The sequence below is a fragment of the Lithobates pipiens genome, unplaced genomic scaffold, assembly GCF_037356315.1.
Source record: "Lithobates pipiens isolate NorthernLeopardFrog02 unplaced genomic scaffold, aLitPip1_a1.2 Scaffold_25, whole genome shotgun sequence".
Taxonomy (NCBI): domain Eukaryota; kingdom Metazoa; phylum Chordata; class Amphibia; order Anura; family Ranidae; genus Lithobates; species Lithobates pipiens.
Genome location: NW_027507787.1, coordinates 167,238,788 through 167,257,301, shown reverse-complemented (window position 1 = coordinate 167,257,301; position 18,514 = coordinate 167,238,788). Strand labels below are relative to the sequence as shown.

The 18,514-nt window shown below is 41.0% G+C and overlaps 1 protein-coding gene across 1 annotated transcript; it reads right to left on the bottom strand.

Moving 5' to 3' along the window:
• Positions 1 to 9,674: 9,674 nt before the first annotated feature.
• LOC143929791 (trypsin-like) lies at positions 9,675 to 17,070 on the bottom strand. The gene is made up of 5 exons (XM_077453768.1): positions 16,914 to 17,070; positions 16,530 to 16,689; positions 11,125 to 11,378; positions 10,821 to 10,957; positions 9,675 to 9,885 (listed from the first exon to the last, which is right to left on the bottom strand). The coding sequence occupies exons 1-5, from the start codon at positions 17,068 to 17,070 to the stop codon at positions 9,736 to 9,738; spliced, it is 858 nt and encodes a 285-aa protein (XP_077309894.1). The 3' UTR covers positions 9,675 to 9,735.
• Positions 17,071 to 18,514: the final 1,444 nt, after the last annotated feature.

The window sequence follows — 18,514 nt, the reverse complement described above, 5'->3', positions numbered from 1 at the left end:
CGTACTCGGGAGAAGCAGCAGAATTTATTTTGGGGTGTCATTTGACTTCTGCCCATAGCATGTGTGAGCAATATATCATTTAGTGACAACTTTGTGCAAAAAAAAAAAAAGTTTGTAATATTCCCGCAACTTTTGGCAAAATATAAAATATTCCATGGACTCAACATGCCTCTCAGTAAATAGCTTGGGGTGTCTACTTTCCAAAATGGGGTCATTTGGGGGGGTTTTGTGCTATTTTGGCATTTTATGGACTTCGAAACTGTGATAGGTAGTGAGGAGTTAAATCAAAAATTTGCACCCTTAGAAATCCTGAAGGTGGTGATTGGTTTTCGGGGTGCCGTGCGCGACTAGACTCCCAAAAAGTCCCACACATGTGGTATCCCCGTACTCAGGAGAAGCAGCAGAATGTATTTTGTGGTGTCATTTCACATATGCCCATAGCATGTGTGAGCAATATATCATTTAGTGACAACTTGGTGCAAAAAAAAAAAAGTTTGTAATATTCCCGCAACTTGTGGCAAAATATAAAATATTCCATGGACTCAACATGCCTCTCAGTAAATAGCTTGGGGTGTCTACTTTCCAAAATGGGGTCATTTTGGGGGGTTTTGTGCTATTTTGGCATTTTATGGCCTTCGAAACTGTGATAGGTAGTGAGGAGTTAAATCAAAAATTTGCACCCTTAGAAATCTTTAAGGTGGTGATTGGTTTTCGGGGTGCCGTGCGCGACTAGACTCCCAAAAAGTCCCACACATGTGGTATCCCCATACTCGGGAGAAGTAGCGGAATATATTTTGGGGTGCAATTCCACATATAACCATGGCATGTGTGAGCAATATATCATTTAGTGACAACTTTTTGTAAAAAAAATTTTTTTTTTTTTTTTTTGTCATTATTCAATCCCTTAGGACAAAAAAAATAAATATTCAATGGGCTCAACATACCCATCAGCAATTTCCTTGGGGTGTCTACTTTCCAAAATGGGGTCATTTGGGGGGGATTTGTACTGCCCTGCCATTTTAGCACCTCAAGAAATGAGATCGGCAGTCATAAATTAAAAGCTGTGTAAATTCCAGAAAATGTACTCTAGTTTGTAGACGCTATAACTTTTGCGCAAACCAAAAAATATACGCTTATTGACATTTTTTTTACTAAAGACATGTGGCTGAATTTTGCCCTCAATGTATGACTAAAATTTAGTTTATTCGATTTTTCTTATAACAAAAAGAAGAAAATATCTTTTTTTTTCGAAATTTTCGCTCTTTTTCCATTTATATCGCAAAAAAAATAAATCGCAGAGGCAATCAAATACCATCAAAAGAAAGCTCTATTTGTGGGAAGAAAAGGACGCAAATTTCGTTTGGGTGCAATATTGCATGACCGCGCAATTACCAGTTAAAGCAGCGCAGTGCGAAATTGCAAAAAGACCTCTGGTCCTTAAGGTATTTATTGGTCCGGAGCTGAAGTGGTTAACCTTTCTTTTCTTCCAAAGAGAGGTTGTCACAGAGCTTCTGTATCCAGAGGGTTCTGCACCTCACCATTCCCAACCAAATGCAGTAAGCCGGCTGCATGAGAAGCATTATTCTTATGTCCTCCCGAGTACCCCTACCCAACGAGCCCCCCAAAAAAGATGTCGTGTCTGTAAAAAAGCGCGGATTTAGGCGTGACACCCGTTCTTATTGTCCACGCTGTCCTGGCAATCCTGGTCTTTGTCAGGGTGAGTGTTTTGAACGCTACCACACACTAGTGAAGTATTAGCGTAGGGTACAGCATTTCACAGGCTAGGCACACTAACACAGAGTCTCCCAAGATGCCATCGCATTTTGAGAGACCCGAACCGTTACAGTTGTTACAGTTTACAGTTCAAAAAAAAGTGTATAAAAAAAAAAATAAGTAAAATAAAAAAACCAAAAAATATATAAAATATAAAAACCAAAAATAGTTGTCGTTTTATTGTTCTCTCTCTCTCTCTCTCTTCTCTCAAATTTTTTATACTTTACTGTTTACTGTGTTATTGTTAACCATTTTTCATGTTTTCAGGTACGCCATTCAGCTGCAGCGTGGATTTATTTATCTTGACAGCAACAGCGTTTGCTCCCACAATACATAAAGCCGCGACTCCAGTGCTGTAGGAGGTGATTTCACCACCACAGTTAAAAAAGAGCATATATGCCGAAGCATGGGGGCATAAGGGGTGGAGGAGCGATTTTGCTCCTAATGCCACGTACATACGGTCAAAATTCCGACGGAGGGCTTGCCCATGGAAAAGTTTGAACGTATGTATGCGGCATAACTTTTTTGCGGGAGTATGCCCCCATGCTTCGGCATATATATATTTTAGGCACAGGTTGTGTTAAAAAATGTTTTATTTTTTACTGTTTTTTTTGGCAATTGCTTTGCAGGTATGGTATGGTAAGGTTTTACTGTTATACTGGGATGTTACTTTGTTTTAACGTTAACCATAATTTGCTTAGCAGGTACGCCATTCAGCTGCAGCGCGGATTTATTTATCTTGACAGCAACAGCGTTTGCTCCCACGATATACATAAAGCCGTGACTCCAGTGCTGTAGGCGGTGATTTCACCACGACAGTTAAAAAAGAGCATATATGCCGAAGCATGGGGGCATAAGGGGTGGAGGAGCGATTTTGCTCCTAATGCCGCGTACATACGGTCAAAATTCCGACGGCGGGCTTGCCCGTGGAAAAGTTTGAACGTATGTACGCGGCATAACTTTTTTGCGGGAGGATGCCCCCATGCTTCAGCATATATATATTTTAGGCACAGGTTGTGTTAAAAAATTTTTTTTTTTTTACAGTTTTTTTTGGCATTTGCTTTGCAGGTATGGTATGGTAAGGTTTTACTGTGATGTTACTTTGTTTTAACGTTAACCATAATTTGCTTAGCAGGTACGCCATTCAGCTGCAGCGCGGATTTATTTATCTTGACAGCAACAGCGTTTGCTCCCACGATACATAAAGCCGTGACTCCAGTGCTGTAGGAGGTGATTTCACCACCACAGTTAAAAAAGAGCATATATGCCGAAGCATGGGGGCATAAGGGGTGGAGGAGCGATTTTGCTCCTAATGCTGCGTACATACGGTCAAAATTCCGACGGAGGGCTTGCCCATGGAAAAGTTTGAACGTATGTACGCGGCATAACTTTTTTGCGGGAGGATGCCCCCATGCTTCGGCATATATAAATGGTGCATGTATGTCCATCATTAGAAGTGGGTGGATGAAGGGAGGTATTCTAATGGTGGGCATACCCACCGATCAATCTCTTTTTTTTCGTTCAGATAACATGACTCTCAGTAAATAGCTTGGGGTGTCTACTTTCCAAAATGGGGTAATTTGGGGGGGTTTTGTGCTATTTTGGCATTTTATGGCCTTCGAAACTGTAATAGGTAGTGAGGAGTGAAATAAAAAATGTGCGCCCTTAGAAATCCAGAAGGTGGCGATTGGTTTTTGGGGCCCCGTACGCAGCTAGGCTCCCAAAAAGTCCCACACATGTGGTATCCCCGTACTCAGGAGAAGCAGCAAAATGTATTTTGGGGTGCAATTCCACATATAACCATGGCATGTGTGAGCAATATATAATTTAGTGACAACTTTTTGTAAAAAAAAAAAAATATTTTTATTTTTTGTCATTATTCAATCCCTTGGAACAAAAAAAAAAATATTCAATGGTCTCAACATGCCCCTCAGCAAATAGCTTGGGGTGTCTACTTTCCAAAATGGGGTCATTTGGGGGGGTTTTGTGCCATCTTGGCATTTTATGGCCTTCAAAACTGTGATAGGTAGTGAGGAGTGAAATAAAAAAATTAATGCCCTTAGAAATCCTGAAGGCGGTGCTTGGATTTCGGGGTCCCGTACGCGGCTAGGCTCCCAAAAAGTCCCACACATGTGGTATCCCTGTACTCAGGAGAAGCAGCAGAATGTATTTTGGGGTGTCATTTCACATATGCCCATAGCATGTGTGAGCAATATATCATTTAGTGACAACTTTGTGCAAAAAAAAAAAAGTTTGTAATATTCCCGCAACTTGTGGCAAAATATAAAATATTCCATGGACTCAACATGCCTCTCAGTAAATAGCTTGGGGTGTCTACTTTCCAAAATGGGGTCATTTTGGGGGGTTTTGTGCTATTTTGGCATTTTATGGCCTTCGAAACTGTGATAGGTAGTGAGGGGTGAAATCAAAAATTTGCACCCTTAGAAATCCTGAAGGTGGTGATTGGTTTTCGGGGTGCCGTACGCGACTAGACTCCCAAAAAGTCCCACACATGTGGTATCCCCATACTCGGGAGAAGTAGCTGAATATATATTTTGGGGTGCAATTCCACATATAACCATGGCATGTGTGAGCAATATATCATTTAGTGACAACTTTTTGTAAAAAAAAAAAAAATTTTTATTTTTTGTCATTATTCAATCCCTTGGGACAAAAAAAAAAATATTCAATGGTCTCAACATGGCCCTCAGCAAATAGCTTGGGGTGTCTACTTTCCAAAATGGGGTCATTTGGGGGGGTTTTGTGCCATCTTGGCATTTTATGGCCTTCAAAACTGTTATAAGAAAAAACTGGGCATATAGCTCAGAACAACCAAGAGGAAACAGCCTCAAAGAGATAAATTTCCAATTGGTTCAGTGGGAACAGGGACTATTGCGGTATCAGAAAATATTGTGAAACAATCGTTAAAACACAATTACATTTTATTATAATTTAATCCATATAACAGATAATACAAAGACATTGCTGTAGCAGAACCACATTATTAAATCCAATCACAGGACCCAATTGGTTCACGTTCTAAACAATTAAATGTTTTACGGAGATACAGGGATGACGCATAAATCCGACCGGTTTCGCGGTACTAAGAACACCGCTTCCTCAGGGAACGTCACTTTTAAACAATCTAGTATGAAAAATATATATGTAAGTATACAATAATATCATACAAAATATCAAGGAGTTTTTTACAGAAAAAAGGAAATAACAATAACAGCAGTAGTGAATAGACAATACATCAGCATTACATTAGAAAAAAAACAAAACAGTGTTGGATCATAACTGGTTTACCTGATGGTCTGCGCCTGCCAAGCATTCTATGTAGGGAAGACCATCAGGGAATTACGCCAGCGCTTGGGTGACCATCTCTACTATTCGACTAATGGGAAAATGACCACGGTAGGTCGCCATGTGGGTATACACCACAAATTTCAATTTGATCTAGTAAAATTCTTTGTCCTTGAAGTTATCTCACAGGACCCCAGAGGGGGTAATTGGGATCAGGCCATTTTGAGACGCGAAGCATTATGGATAGAGCGGCTGAATGCTCTCACCCCTCCTGGCCTAAATGAAGCCCATTCCTACAAATGTTTTCTTTAAATAGGTTACATGTTGTACATGTACATTGTACATTTTTTCCCCCTTTTTTTCCCCCTTTTTTAAAAAATGCAGGTAATGCCCTAGAAACCTTGCATTTGGTGTGAGGGCACTGGACTGAAGAGGGTTTCTGTGAGGGAAGTGACATTAGCCCTCCCCTTACCTTTTCCCTTTTTCTTTCCTTCCTTTTTTCTGTTTCATTTTTACGTTTTTCTTACGCTTACTCCCCTTTTTTCCCCCCCCTCCTGTCGTTCCTAGTATTAAGAATTCTTTACCACCAGACGCTAATACTCGCTTGGTTATACTGATTTTGTGATATTATATCACTATTTAGTAACTTTCATATTTATTAAAGAAAAAGTTGGTTCCCCTTTAAATGCGGAACCTATATGATTCAGGTGCTATTCTGAGGACGGTCCTTTTCGGACTTTTATATATACATTTCTTTGTATGTTGGCTGGCTTGGTCTGGCGACTGTCACCTGCGGCCGGCCTGAGCCACCGGGTGAGGGTGGCCTTTGTTGCCGCCCCGCTTGGTGACGGGGGTCCGCGGCATTGTGACACTCCCCAGTCCATTCACAGCAGCTAACTTTGTACTACAGTCTTGGATCATGACTCTGCTATGTTTTCCCCTATTGGTTCTTCCGTGCCCCGCAGCTGGATAGACCTGAGGAGTTTGTTCTCCCCCCCCTCGGGCGGACGTGTGGCACCCTGGTGTGATTTTCACACCTCCCATTTCACTGCGGATATCCTCTGCAGCGTTACATGGGAGCGCAATACAATGCGCAGGCTGCCTGACCCGGACTGATCCCTGCTTAGTTGAGGCGATGGTGAACGGGGATTATGTGTCACACAAATCCCCGCCCAGCCACGCCCCTAGACATTCCCCCTGGTCTTTCATTCATGGGGAATATGTTGGCCGTGCGCACGAGTACATCCGCGCATGCGCCGTGATGCGGGGACAGGATTAAGGAGCACACCACTGTGCCCTGAACACTTCCGGGTTGGGGGTTTAAATGGCGCGCTCGAGATTTAAATCTTCAGAGCGCTGCCTGTGTGGAGACGAGCAATGCGTAGGACCTTTGAGCTTCAGGTATTGTCCCTTCATTTTGACTCTACATATACTTCAGTTACATGCACTTTCTTTCCTGGTCTGTTTAGATGCTTGGTCTTTGACTAACTATGCTTACCTTTTATTCTGAACCAGGAAAGATCTGTAATTGAATTTCTGGACATCCCTTATAGAAAATTTGGTGATACCTTAGAAGTTTTTGATCTAACTATCCAATGTATTTGGGGTATGTTTTCCGTTTAAACAACAATAATCCTCTGAGGTGCACACTGCTTTCATTGACCATGGCTCACTGGGTGCCTTCTGTCAACATGAGAGATCTTATCTATTCATCTCTTTACTTATTCCCCTATACTGCTCTATTTTACCAGCCCATGGTCTCTGATATATTTATCCCTCTTTATTGAACACCATTTAAACGGACCATTGCATCATTATTTTTTCAGTCCCTGTTTGCGCTGCTCTGAGTCTCTCCACCTTGCCCCCCGTGTCCGCCCTTAGGGGGGGCACCCTGTTCTGAGGGTGTCTCGAAATAGGTCGCTCGTGTGCTGTGGGTTGGGAGCTCCAGGGGTGAGTTATGATCCAACACTGTTTTGTGTTTTTTTTTTCTAATGTAATGCTGATGTATTGTCTATTCACTACTGCTGTTATTGTTATTTCCTTTTTTCTGTAAAAAACTCCTTGATATTTTGTATGATATTATTGTATACTTACATATATATTTTTCATACTAGATTGTTTAAAAGTGACGTTCCCTGAGGAAGCGGTGTTCTTAGTACCGCGAAACCGGTCGGATTTATGCGTCATCCCTGTATCTCCGTAAAACATTTAATTGTTTAGAACGTGAACCAATTGGGTCCTGTGATTGGATTTAATAATGTGGTTCTGCTACAGCAATGTCTTTGTATTATCTGTTATATGGATTAAATTATAATAAAATGTAATTGTGTTTTAACGATTGTTTCACAATATTTTCTGATACCGCAATAGTCCCTGTTCCCACTGAACCAATTGGAAATTTATCTCTTTGAGGCTGTTTCCTCTTGGTTGTTCTGAGCTATATGCCCAGTTTTTTCTTATATACGTATTGGGACGATGGTATCCTATTGATTTTGGAGGCTTTTTGACTAGCCTTCAAAACTGTGATAGGTAGTGACAACTTTTTGTAATTTTTTATTTTTTTGTCATTATTCAATCCCTTAGGACAAAAAAAATAAATATTCAATGGGCTCAACATACCCATCAGCAGTTTCCTTGGGGTGTCTACTTTCCAAAATGGGGTCATTTGGGGGGGGTTTGTACTGCCCTGCCATTTTAGCACCTCAAGAAATGAGATAGGCAGTCATAAATTAAAAGCTGTGTAAATTCCAGAAAATGTACTCTAGTTTGTAGACGCTATAACTTTTGCGCAAACCAAAAAATATACGCTTATTGACATTTTTTTTACTAAAGACATGTGGCTGAATAAATTTTGCCCCCAATGTATGACTAAAATTTAGTTTATTCGATTTTTCTTATAACAAAAAGAAGAAAATATCATTTTTTTTCAAAATTTTCGCTCTTTTTCCATTTATATCGCAAAAAATAAAAATCGCAGAGGCAATCAAATACCATCAAAAGAAAGCTCTATTTGTGGGAAGAAAAGGACGCAAATTTCGTTTGGGTGCAATATTGCATGACTGCGCAATTACCAGTTAAAGCAGCGCAGTGCGAAATTGTAAAAAGACCTCTGGTCCTTAAGGTGTTTATTGGTCCGGGGCTGAAGTGGTTAAGATGTGGATGTCACGTGGTTCGGGGTTTCCGGTCCAGAAGGATGTACTGACGTCATGGTCCTCCAGACCAGCCCCCAGGAAGGCTATGGCCTGGGGTGCAGATCCACCCAATCTTGTTGTCTCGGGGCTGGCTAACTCAAGGCAAGGAAACTAAAGGAGGATTCTGAGGTGGTTGGGTACTACGGTTTGGGAGAGACCCAGTGACTTCACGCTATCCAGGGGAGGACTCTTCATAAGAAGACCACGTATGGGTTGGTTTCTTAGTAAGAGCTTGGAGGGGCTGAAGTACCCAAGAGAATCGTGGATATAGCCAAGCTGGCTGATAGATCCAGGTATCACACGAGTGTTCTACAAGTTTAGTTTCCTACGTGTTCTACAAAAACGTCTGTGGCAGAGACTTATCCTTGTATGTTCTACAACAACGTCTGTGGCAGAGACTTGTTCCTGAGTAAGCACCTAGTTGGCTGCTAGGCATTGTGAGAGAGGGACTGTCCAACTTGAGTGAACATCCAGTTGCGAATGGCTATTCTCTGGATGCAAAGTAAGCAAGTTTTTCAAAATTTACTTTGACACTAAGCCCTTGTACACACGGTCGGAGATTTCCACAACCAAATCCGTCGGATTTTGCCCGTCGGATTTTGTCCGTCGGATCTTGTCCGAAACTGTTGCATACACACGGTCGGACAAAGTTGGCGAAAAATCCGATCTTTCAGAACGTGATGACATAATTTCGTTACGATGGGACTACATTCAGGCTAGTAGCCAATAGCTTTGATGTAGGAATTTGATCTGAGCATGCGTGGCACTTGGTCCGATCAAAATTCTCTACACATGATCGGAGTATGTGCGACCGGCCCAGTTGGTCGGGAAATATTTCCAACATGTTGGAAAATTGGGTCCGACGGATATTCCGACGGAATCAGTCCGATGCATACCACACACAGTCGGATTATCCGACGACACGGTCCAATAGGACACATTCCGACGGATTCTCCAACCGTGTGTACAAGGGCTAAGAGTACCTGAACTTTCTTTCCAACCCTCTGATCCCATGTCAAGAAACTGTTCATTGTCTACGTTTTTGCAAATAAAATCCATTTAAGTGGATCTGTTGTCAGTCTCTCAAGTTACTGGGCCATTTACCATGGGACACCCCTAGACGTGAAGTAAGGATAAAGAAGGTAACGGTAAGCCCAATCTAACCAGCAGCTCCTTCGGGGGTTAGTGCTACAGGTATAAGTAGATGTTTAACATAAAAAAGCCCAGACTATACAGTAGAGCTATTCAGGTGCCTGGTAGATCAGCTCAGGTTTCCAGGACAGTCGTCTCAAACTTTGCTCTACATTCTTCATTTGAAACACACAAAAAAATAATATCACAGAATATAAAATATTCTATTGCATATGAAATAAAACAAGAAAAGTAATGGTTCACGTGCATGATTTTATTGTATTTGGAATGATACATGTCATCCTTCTCATCCCACCATTATTTGTAGAGATGTTTAGTTCTGGGCGATGGTGTCTCCAATCCAGGACACGTAATTACACACCTTGGTGTAAACGCCAGGGTAGCCAGGAAGAGCGCAGCCAATACCCCAGGAGACCACCCCCTGGAGCACTCCATTGCAAACCACAGGACCACCAGAGTCACCCTGCAAGAAAAAAAAACATAGGCTTATTATCTATTTTACTGGTTTCGGATGGAAAATAACTTCAAAAACCTGTGTGGAGATGCCAGCAATGTTTCACTTACATGATACAGAAAGGAAAACCCATTGACATTTTATCCTTACAAGTAGGGTCTCCAACTACCAGATTAAATGATATTTCCATGACTTGATATTGTTTAAGTGAGATACATTGTCAGAATTTTTAAGCTTGAGCTAGAGACCCCATTGAACCAGTAGAATGATAGATATTAGGTGGTTATACGGGTGAATGATGGTGTTGATCTCTCTTTTGAGATATGGGCTGCTACCTTGCTCGTATGATAGAGCGCCTGCTTTAGATGAGAAGATATTTGAGTAAGAAGAGAGCTAGAGGCATTCAATTGTGCCAACTGTCTAGCTAGCTAGCATACATATGTGAGTACATTCAGAAAGAAATACATCATCAGCCATCACTATTAGGGACACCCGTTTGCAAACAAACCCATGTGGTAGCCATGTCATGCTTGGTTTTCATTGGCTTATGCATGTGCAGTTGTCAATAGCATTAAATGAGCCAATAGCGCAAGTGAGCCATTCAAAATTGCAAAATAGAATCATGTTCTCTCTGCCTAGGGTCTTATGTAAAGCAGTGCAAATCTACAGGTTGCATACACAAGGGGGTTAAAGTTCTTTGAAGAACTAGAGGAGACATTCTCTTTTTTGCTTTGTTCATGATCGGTCTCCAAGAGGGAATTCGTAGTACCTTGTTATTAATTTATCACCATCTTGGGACACTAAAATATAAGATTATCATAAAAGAACCATATATCTAACCTGAGATAATGCTCCAGATTGTGCCCCCCTAAAAAGAGGAATGTTGTAGTCCAGGATAATTTAAGGAGGACATGCTTTAGTGAAGATGAAGACGTTATGCTCACCTGGCAAGAGTCTTTGCCACCTTCAAGGTACCCAACACAGATCATGTTTCCAGTGATTTGACCAGGATAGGAATTTTGACAGTCCTCATGAGACAGGATGGGGGCCGAAAGACACTGCAGGAGGTCTGGGTAATTAGCTAGCAAGGAGAAATACAGGAATGAGTTGATATCTGAACAGGATGTGCAGTGAGGCTGTTGCACAGAAATTGTCTTAGAGAAACATATTTTTGTTTCCTCTAACAAGATAGAATCACTCTGCTTAAATTAGTGATTGAGAATAAAATTCAAATATATTTGGACTCACCTCCACTGCTCAGAGTGTTTCCCCAACCTGAAATTAAACACTGAGTGCCAGCCACATCACACTCGCTGGGCAGACGGATGGCCTGGATCCTGGAGCTTATCACTGCAGGTTGGGACAGTTTGATAAGCATGATGTCATTGTCCAGAAGGTAGGAGTTGTATTTAGGATGACGGATAATCTTAGCAGATGAGATGAACTGTTCTGTCCCCTCCAAGACCTCTATGTTATGTTCACCAAGCCTGACCTCAATACGTCTGTAAGACAGAAAGGTTTGTGTGGTCACATTGTGCTAATTTATAACCCTACCTTTCTATATAGCCCAGTGGTACCCAACCACAGTCCTTTAAGAAGATCAATCACTATAATTTTTATGTTGCAGTTTTGTCCCCTATGGGGAAAAGTTCACGTAGTACATTGTCCCATGTTGCTCGGTGCATTCTAACACTAAAAGTGGCCTTGAAGACCTGAGTCTGACCATATGTTAGATGAGTATATTACTTTTAGATCTAACATTCCATTTAGTTAGGATTGGATTTTTACCCTGTGAGTTGCAGGGGCAAAGAAATGGTCATTATCGGAGGCTGGTTGAACAAGATGTCACACCTCTAGCTTCATAGGTGTCTGCTTTAGGCTTTGTTGTTGATAATAATTGAATGGCTCTTAAAATTTTGTGTGTGGATCCTAATATTGTGATTAGGAGTTCTTATAAGGGAAGGTTGGTGGTCATCTTGAATGCAGAGATGTACAGTTTAGAGCTATCTTATGCTGATACTTATGCTGAGTCAAGGGTTTACCCAACCAATACATTCAGGAAGTATAATCCGTCCTATCTAGAAGGTTAAAGGGTTTTTTTTCACTGAGGAGGAAGGGCATATGTGTGTTCCATCTGCCCTTATTATGCTGGTGTTCCAACATCTACCCAAAACCCACAAGGGCCTTGAACCTCTGGAAGACATTTTTTTTTTGCAAGCATAGGTTTTTTAAAGGAAAGATTCAACCAGTGGGTTGACCATCAGTTACAGCCTCTGGTTATGGGTGTGCCTGAATCTTTGTCTTAAAGGCTGATTGTTGCACGCATTGGTTATTTAAATGTAAGGCTCAGCCAGTGGGTTGACCATCAGTTACAGCCTCTGGTTCTGCCTAGATATTTGACAGACACCAAACAGTTTCGCAAAAAATGTAAAGACTTTCCTGGAAATATGAGTATGTGTGGGGGATGTGTGACATGTATGCTGGGACACTAGACTGTCTTATATTTCTTGCAATAACACAGCAATTATTCCTTGTATCATAAGGAGTTTATTTGCATACCCTAGATTATTTGCTTACTCACATTTTAGTTTTTTGTTTTTGATGCGGTTCATTATCTCCAGAGATGTGGAGCAGCCATGGGGGCTATGTTTTCTCCCATCCCTCACTGGCCTATTTTGTTGGTTGGTTGATGGGTTGGTGTTAGAGGACCCACATCTTTGGAGATGTGAACCAATGTTGTACTTATATAAACTTTACTTTCATTATATTGATGATTTTCTGTTTGTTCGAGGGAAAGTGGCAGCATGGGGAACTGGCTGTTATATCTAAATTATGTTTGGGCGGCATGGGGAGCCATCCCTGCCGTGAGAACACAATGATTACTGTTAGCGGCTTTAACCATTGGCAATAGTCACATCCTAAAATCCAACATGAAGGTCCCCCGATCAACTTGGGTACAATCAGCCTGCGCGTAGATGGATTGAATCTCAGCCAGTCCATGCTAAACCAGCAGAGATTAGATCCATTTATGGCTGGCTTAAAACCAGAGATGAACTGTTGATAGACCAAAAAAAGATAAACAAAATTAGGTAATACCTGTTTTTTTCCGCTGCCTATAGCCTGGAGTTCAATAACGTTAAATATATTGTATTAGGATATTTACTAGAATTATTTAAGGATAGTGTTTATTCTAGGAAACTATCTAAAGGTGGACAAAAAGGTGGATGGAGGCGGACTCCATCCTTTTGATAGCTACTAGTCTCATAGCTGGTTCTCCAGTGAGAGTTGAGACACTACAAGTTGGCTATCTTTTTAAGACCAATTTCAAATATGGAGATAGGAAATTTCCTTGCTGTTCTCACTTTATTGGTGGTGACATTGTGAGGTCCAGTAATGCCGTGTACACACGACCGGACTTTTTGGCGGACTGAATTCCGTCTGACTTTTCAACTGACTTTTGATGGACTTTTGTCGGACATCCGTTGAATCGGACATATGACCGGACTAGAAAGGAAGTTTATAGCCAGTAGCCAATAGCGTCCCTAGCATCGGTTTTCGTCCGTCGGACTAGCATACAGAATTGTTTAGATGTCTGTACAAAACAGGAAAATATATTGAATTTTGTAGATACAAATGAGATACTCTGTGGGTCTTAATTTTGACAATTTTTTATGAATGACACCTGCTAACTGATTTCCTCCTCCAGTATTTGATTTTTCTGCAGTATGTATGATCCTGGATGAGCTTAGAAACATTTTATTAATGTTTAAATTATTTTAAGTTTTTGTTTTTATATGATTTGATTACTCTGTTTTATTTTCGTTTTCATCTTATTTATTTATTTTTTGTCTTTTGCTATATGGCTCTGTTCCTTGATTATACAGAGAACATGTTTTTTTATTGTATGGGGTTTTGTGATTTGCTTCCGTTCCTGAATGCCCTGTATATGTATACTATATATATATATATATATATATATATATATATATATATATATATATATATATATATATATATATATACAGTATATGTATGTGGTGTGACAGGGTTCAGTTGGGCTACTATGAGTAAGTGGTAGCATAGCGCTAAACACGTATGTGGGTTACCTCATTCCCCTCCTGCTTATTTTGTGATGTTTTTACCTGTATTTGACATATTTTTTCCAACACAGGAGTTTTTTCAATGGCGTGGCCATACAGACTTTCTTCTCATTAATACATTAGCTGCAAACTAGTCTAGTCTTTACTACTGAACCTGATTGTTGCTAGCTGACCTGGAGCAGTGCCTCTCTTCAGTTGTATTCTAACTCTAGTTATGAGGTCTGACCTGGCCCCATATCCTGCTACAGTGGCCGATACAACAACAGCTATGAAGGAAATGGCTGATTCATAGCTACAGCTTGTCTCAACTGTGAGCAGTTTCCTGGGAAAAGTAATGGCAAGAGGAATGCAGAGGAAAAGGGGATGTGTCAGTCATTGTATGTTTTGGGGAAATGTTTACAGCCAAGACAAGCAGCAGCTATGAATCAGCCATCTCCTTCATATCTGTTGTCAGATTGGCAGTGGCAGAAGAGGAAGGGGCCAGGTTGAACTTCATACCTAAGGTTGGAAGGCACTTAGAAATATGAGACAAAGTCCCATAGGGCATGGAACTGTGGAAAAAAATATAATGATAATAGGTCTATAAGTAGCTGAGATATTCCCATTGGACAATGCCTGTGCAGCTGTCAGTAGCATGGAAGGAGCAGATATCACAAGTGCACACTTTTCATTCCTTCTTGCAACATACAGTGGTGTGAAAAAGTGTTTGCCCCCTTCTTCATTTCCTGTTCCTTTGCATGTTTGTCACACTTAAGTGTTTCGGAACATCAAACCAATTTAAACAATAGTCAAGGACAACCTAAGTAAACACAAAATACAATTTGTAAATGAAGGTGTTTATTATTAAAGGTGAAAAAAAATCCAAACCATCATGGCCCTGTGTGAAAAAGTGATTGCCCCCCTTGTTAAAACATACTATAACTGTGGTTGTCCACACCTGAGTTCAATTTCTCTAGCCACACCCAGGCCTGATTATTGCCACACCTGTTCACAATCAAGGCATCACTTAAATAGGAGCTGCTTGACACAGTAAGGTCCACCAGAAGATCCTTAAAAGCTACACATCATGCCGAGACCCAAAGAAATTCAGGAACAATTGAGAAAGAAAGTAATTGAGATCTATCAGTCTGGAAAGGGTTATAAAGCCATTTCCAAAGCTTTGGGAATCCAGCGAACCACAGTGAGAGCCATTATCCACAAATGGCGAAGACATGGAACAGTGGTGAACCTTCCCAGGAGTGGCCGGCCGCCCAAAATTACCCCAAGAGCGCAGCGACGACTCATCCAAGAGGTCACAAAAGACCCCACAACAACGTCCAAGGAACTGCAGGCCTCACTTGCCTCAGTTAAGGTCAGCGTTCATGCCTCCACCATCAGGAAAAGACTGGGCAAAAATGAACTGCATGGCAGAGTTCCAAGGAGAAAACCACTGCTGAGCAAAAAGAACATCAAAGCTCGTCTCAATTTCTCCACAACACATCTTGATGATCCCCAAGACTTTTGGGACAACATTCTGTGGACCGATGAGACAAAAGTGGAACTCTTTGGAAGGTGTGTGTCCAAGTATATCTGGCGTAGAAGGAACACTGCATTTCATAAAAAGAACATTATACCAACAGTAAAATATGGTGGTGGTAGTGTGATGGTCTGGGGCTGTTTTGCTGCTTCAGGACCTGGAAGACTTGCCGTGATAAAAGGAACTATGAATTCTGCTGTCTACCAAGAGATCCTGAAGGAGAATGTCCGACCATCTGTTCGTGTACTCAAGCTGAAACGAACTTGGGTTCTGCAGCAGGACAATGATCCTAAACACACCAGCAAGTCCACCACCGAATGGCTGAAGTAAAAACAAAATGAAGACTTTGGAGTGGCCTAGCCAAAGTCCTGACCTGAATCCTATTGAGATGTTGTGGTATGACCTTAAAAAGGCCGTTCATGCTCGAAAACCCTCTAATGTAACTGAATTAGGATCAATTCTGCAAAGATGAGTGGGCCAAAATTCCTCCAGGACGCTGTAAAAGCCTCATTGCATGTTATCGCAAACGCTTGGTTGCAGTTGTTGCTGCTAAGGGTGGCCCAACCAGTTATTAGGTTTAGGGGGCAATCACTTTTTCACACAGGGCCATGATGGTTTGGATTTTTTTTCACCTTTAATAATAAACACCTTCATTTACAAATTGCATTTTGTGTTTACTTGTGTTGTCCTTGACTATTGTTTAAATTGGTTTGATGTTCCGAAACACTTAAGTGTGACAAACATGCAAAGGAACAGGAAATGAGGAAGGGGGCAAACACTTTTTCACACCACTGTAGATTATTGTTCTTTCTGGGAACATTTACCTACAGATTGAATAAGCAAGCAATGGTGTTAAATAAAGTCCTATGAAGAACTAGAGGAGACATTCTCAACTTTCTGTGCTTTGTTTATGACTTTGCTTAAAGAGTCAGTTTGTCCAATTCGGTGCCTTGCCACTAGTTTTGGACACCTAAAATATTGTTCCTAAATTATTGTTTCCCCCTGAACCATTCCATTTAGCCAATAACATTACTTACGACTTATAGCAGTGAGCAGCAGAGACCACCCACTCGTCATTGATGAGGGACCCTCCACAGAAGTGGTACCCAGAGTTCAGAGACACCTGGTAGGTGACAGAGTTGACAGGGCAAGTGTAGCCTCCTACAATCTTGTCATCATCGTTGTAGTGGAAGGCAGCTAAAAAAAATATTTTTTTACATTTAATGAGAATAGTCCAGGTTCGGTTTTTCAACGCAAATTAATAGCACCTTTACCTTTATGGATAAAAACTACAAAAGAGGTACTGCAATATAGTTACATAGTCAGTCAGTTTGAAAAAAGTCACAAGTCCATATAGTTCAACCAATAAAAGGGGGGGAAACAAAAATCATACAATCCCATATGTACAATCCTATACCAACAGTTGATCCAGATGAAGGAAAAAAAACCAACAAAGCATGATCCGATTTGATCCAGCAGGGGAAAAAATTCCTTCCTTATGCTTCGAGAGGCAATCCTCTTCTGAAGAGATAGTAAAATCAGTTCCTCTAATTCTTCCTCAAAGCTGAGCTCCTTCATGCCTCGTATCAGTTTAGTTACTCTTCTCTGCACTTTCTCCAGTTCCCCAATATCCTTTTTGTATACTAGTGTCCAAAACTGAACTGCATATTCCAGATGAGGTCTTACTAATGATTTGTACAGGGGTAAAATGATACCTCTCTCTCTGGAGTCCATACCTCTCTTAATACAAGAAAGGACTTTGCTCGCTTTGGAAACCGCAGCTTGGCACTGCATGCATGCTATTATTATGCTTGTGATTCATCAAAACGCCCAGATCCTTCGGCACCATTGATTCCCCCAGTTGTACCCCCCCAGTATGTATGATGCATGCACATTCTTAGTCCCCAAGTGCATAACTTTAAATTTATCAAAATTAAACCTCATTTTCTACATAGTTGCCCAGTTAACAGTTTCTTGTAGGTTACTAGAAGAAACATCTCTATCCCCAGTGGCCCTCCAGATGTGACATACAAAAAAAAACTAGATATAACCAAGCTGGGCCAATGTAAGGTTAAAAAAATCCCTGGAGTTCATTTTTAAAGCTGAACGTCAGCCAAAATTAAGAAAATAACAAACAATAGCCCATTAAAAAATAAAATAATTAAACCCGTTTTTGCTGCAATATTCAGTTTCCACTGTAGTACTTTTTTCTGCCTCTAGATGCCCTCAGTCTAATGGCCAGCATCATTCAGCCCACTTCATCTGAGCCCAGGTTCTCTTGGACTCACCCCCAGGCTGTGACTGGACAGTGAAAAGAAAAGTAGTACAGTGATAGGCTCATCTCTCCGTCACTCCACATGTTCCTTGTCAGCACATGAACTGACTGGGCCCTACTACTTCTACTTTTAATTCTTTCTCCCACATTCTAGCTTTGCTGTGCAGAGACTGCAAGAGGCTGATATCAGTTTAGCTTCAGGTACTTACATTACTAGTTTTTTAAAAATATATGTAACCATGTATTAATCATTACATAGCTTCATCAATCTGTGTCTTTTATATCTGCATAGAGAAGAAGGCTAACTTCATTAAATTGGGATTATTCACCATTTCCTAAGTGTTAAATTTACATCATGTTATTATTTAGTCATTAAAAGTAAAGGTTTCAGTTGAGAACCTACCAGCAAGGCCAAGGAGTGAGAGAAGGAGAAGACACTTCATGGTGAGAGAGTGAGGATTTCTGGGCTCCACAGGAAACTTTTATACCACAAATATCCATTATCATATGGTGACACCTGGAAGTTCCCATGCCACCATGCCAACTGAATCGAGGAAAATCTAGCAGATGTTGGCATTTACTCATGGTGGACATTATCAGTAACCTTGTTTCAGTTCCAGCATCTCCTAAATCATATTATTCTGACACCTGATGCCTGCTGAAGGTCAATGATTCGCAAAGTAGTGAAGGATGGATAAAGATGGCAGACCCACATAATCACAGGCCCGTAGCCAGCAGAACAATTGA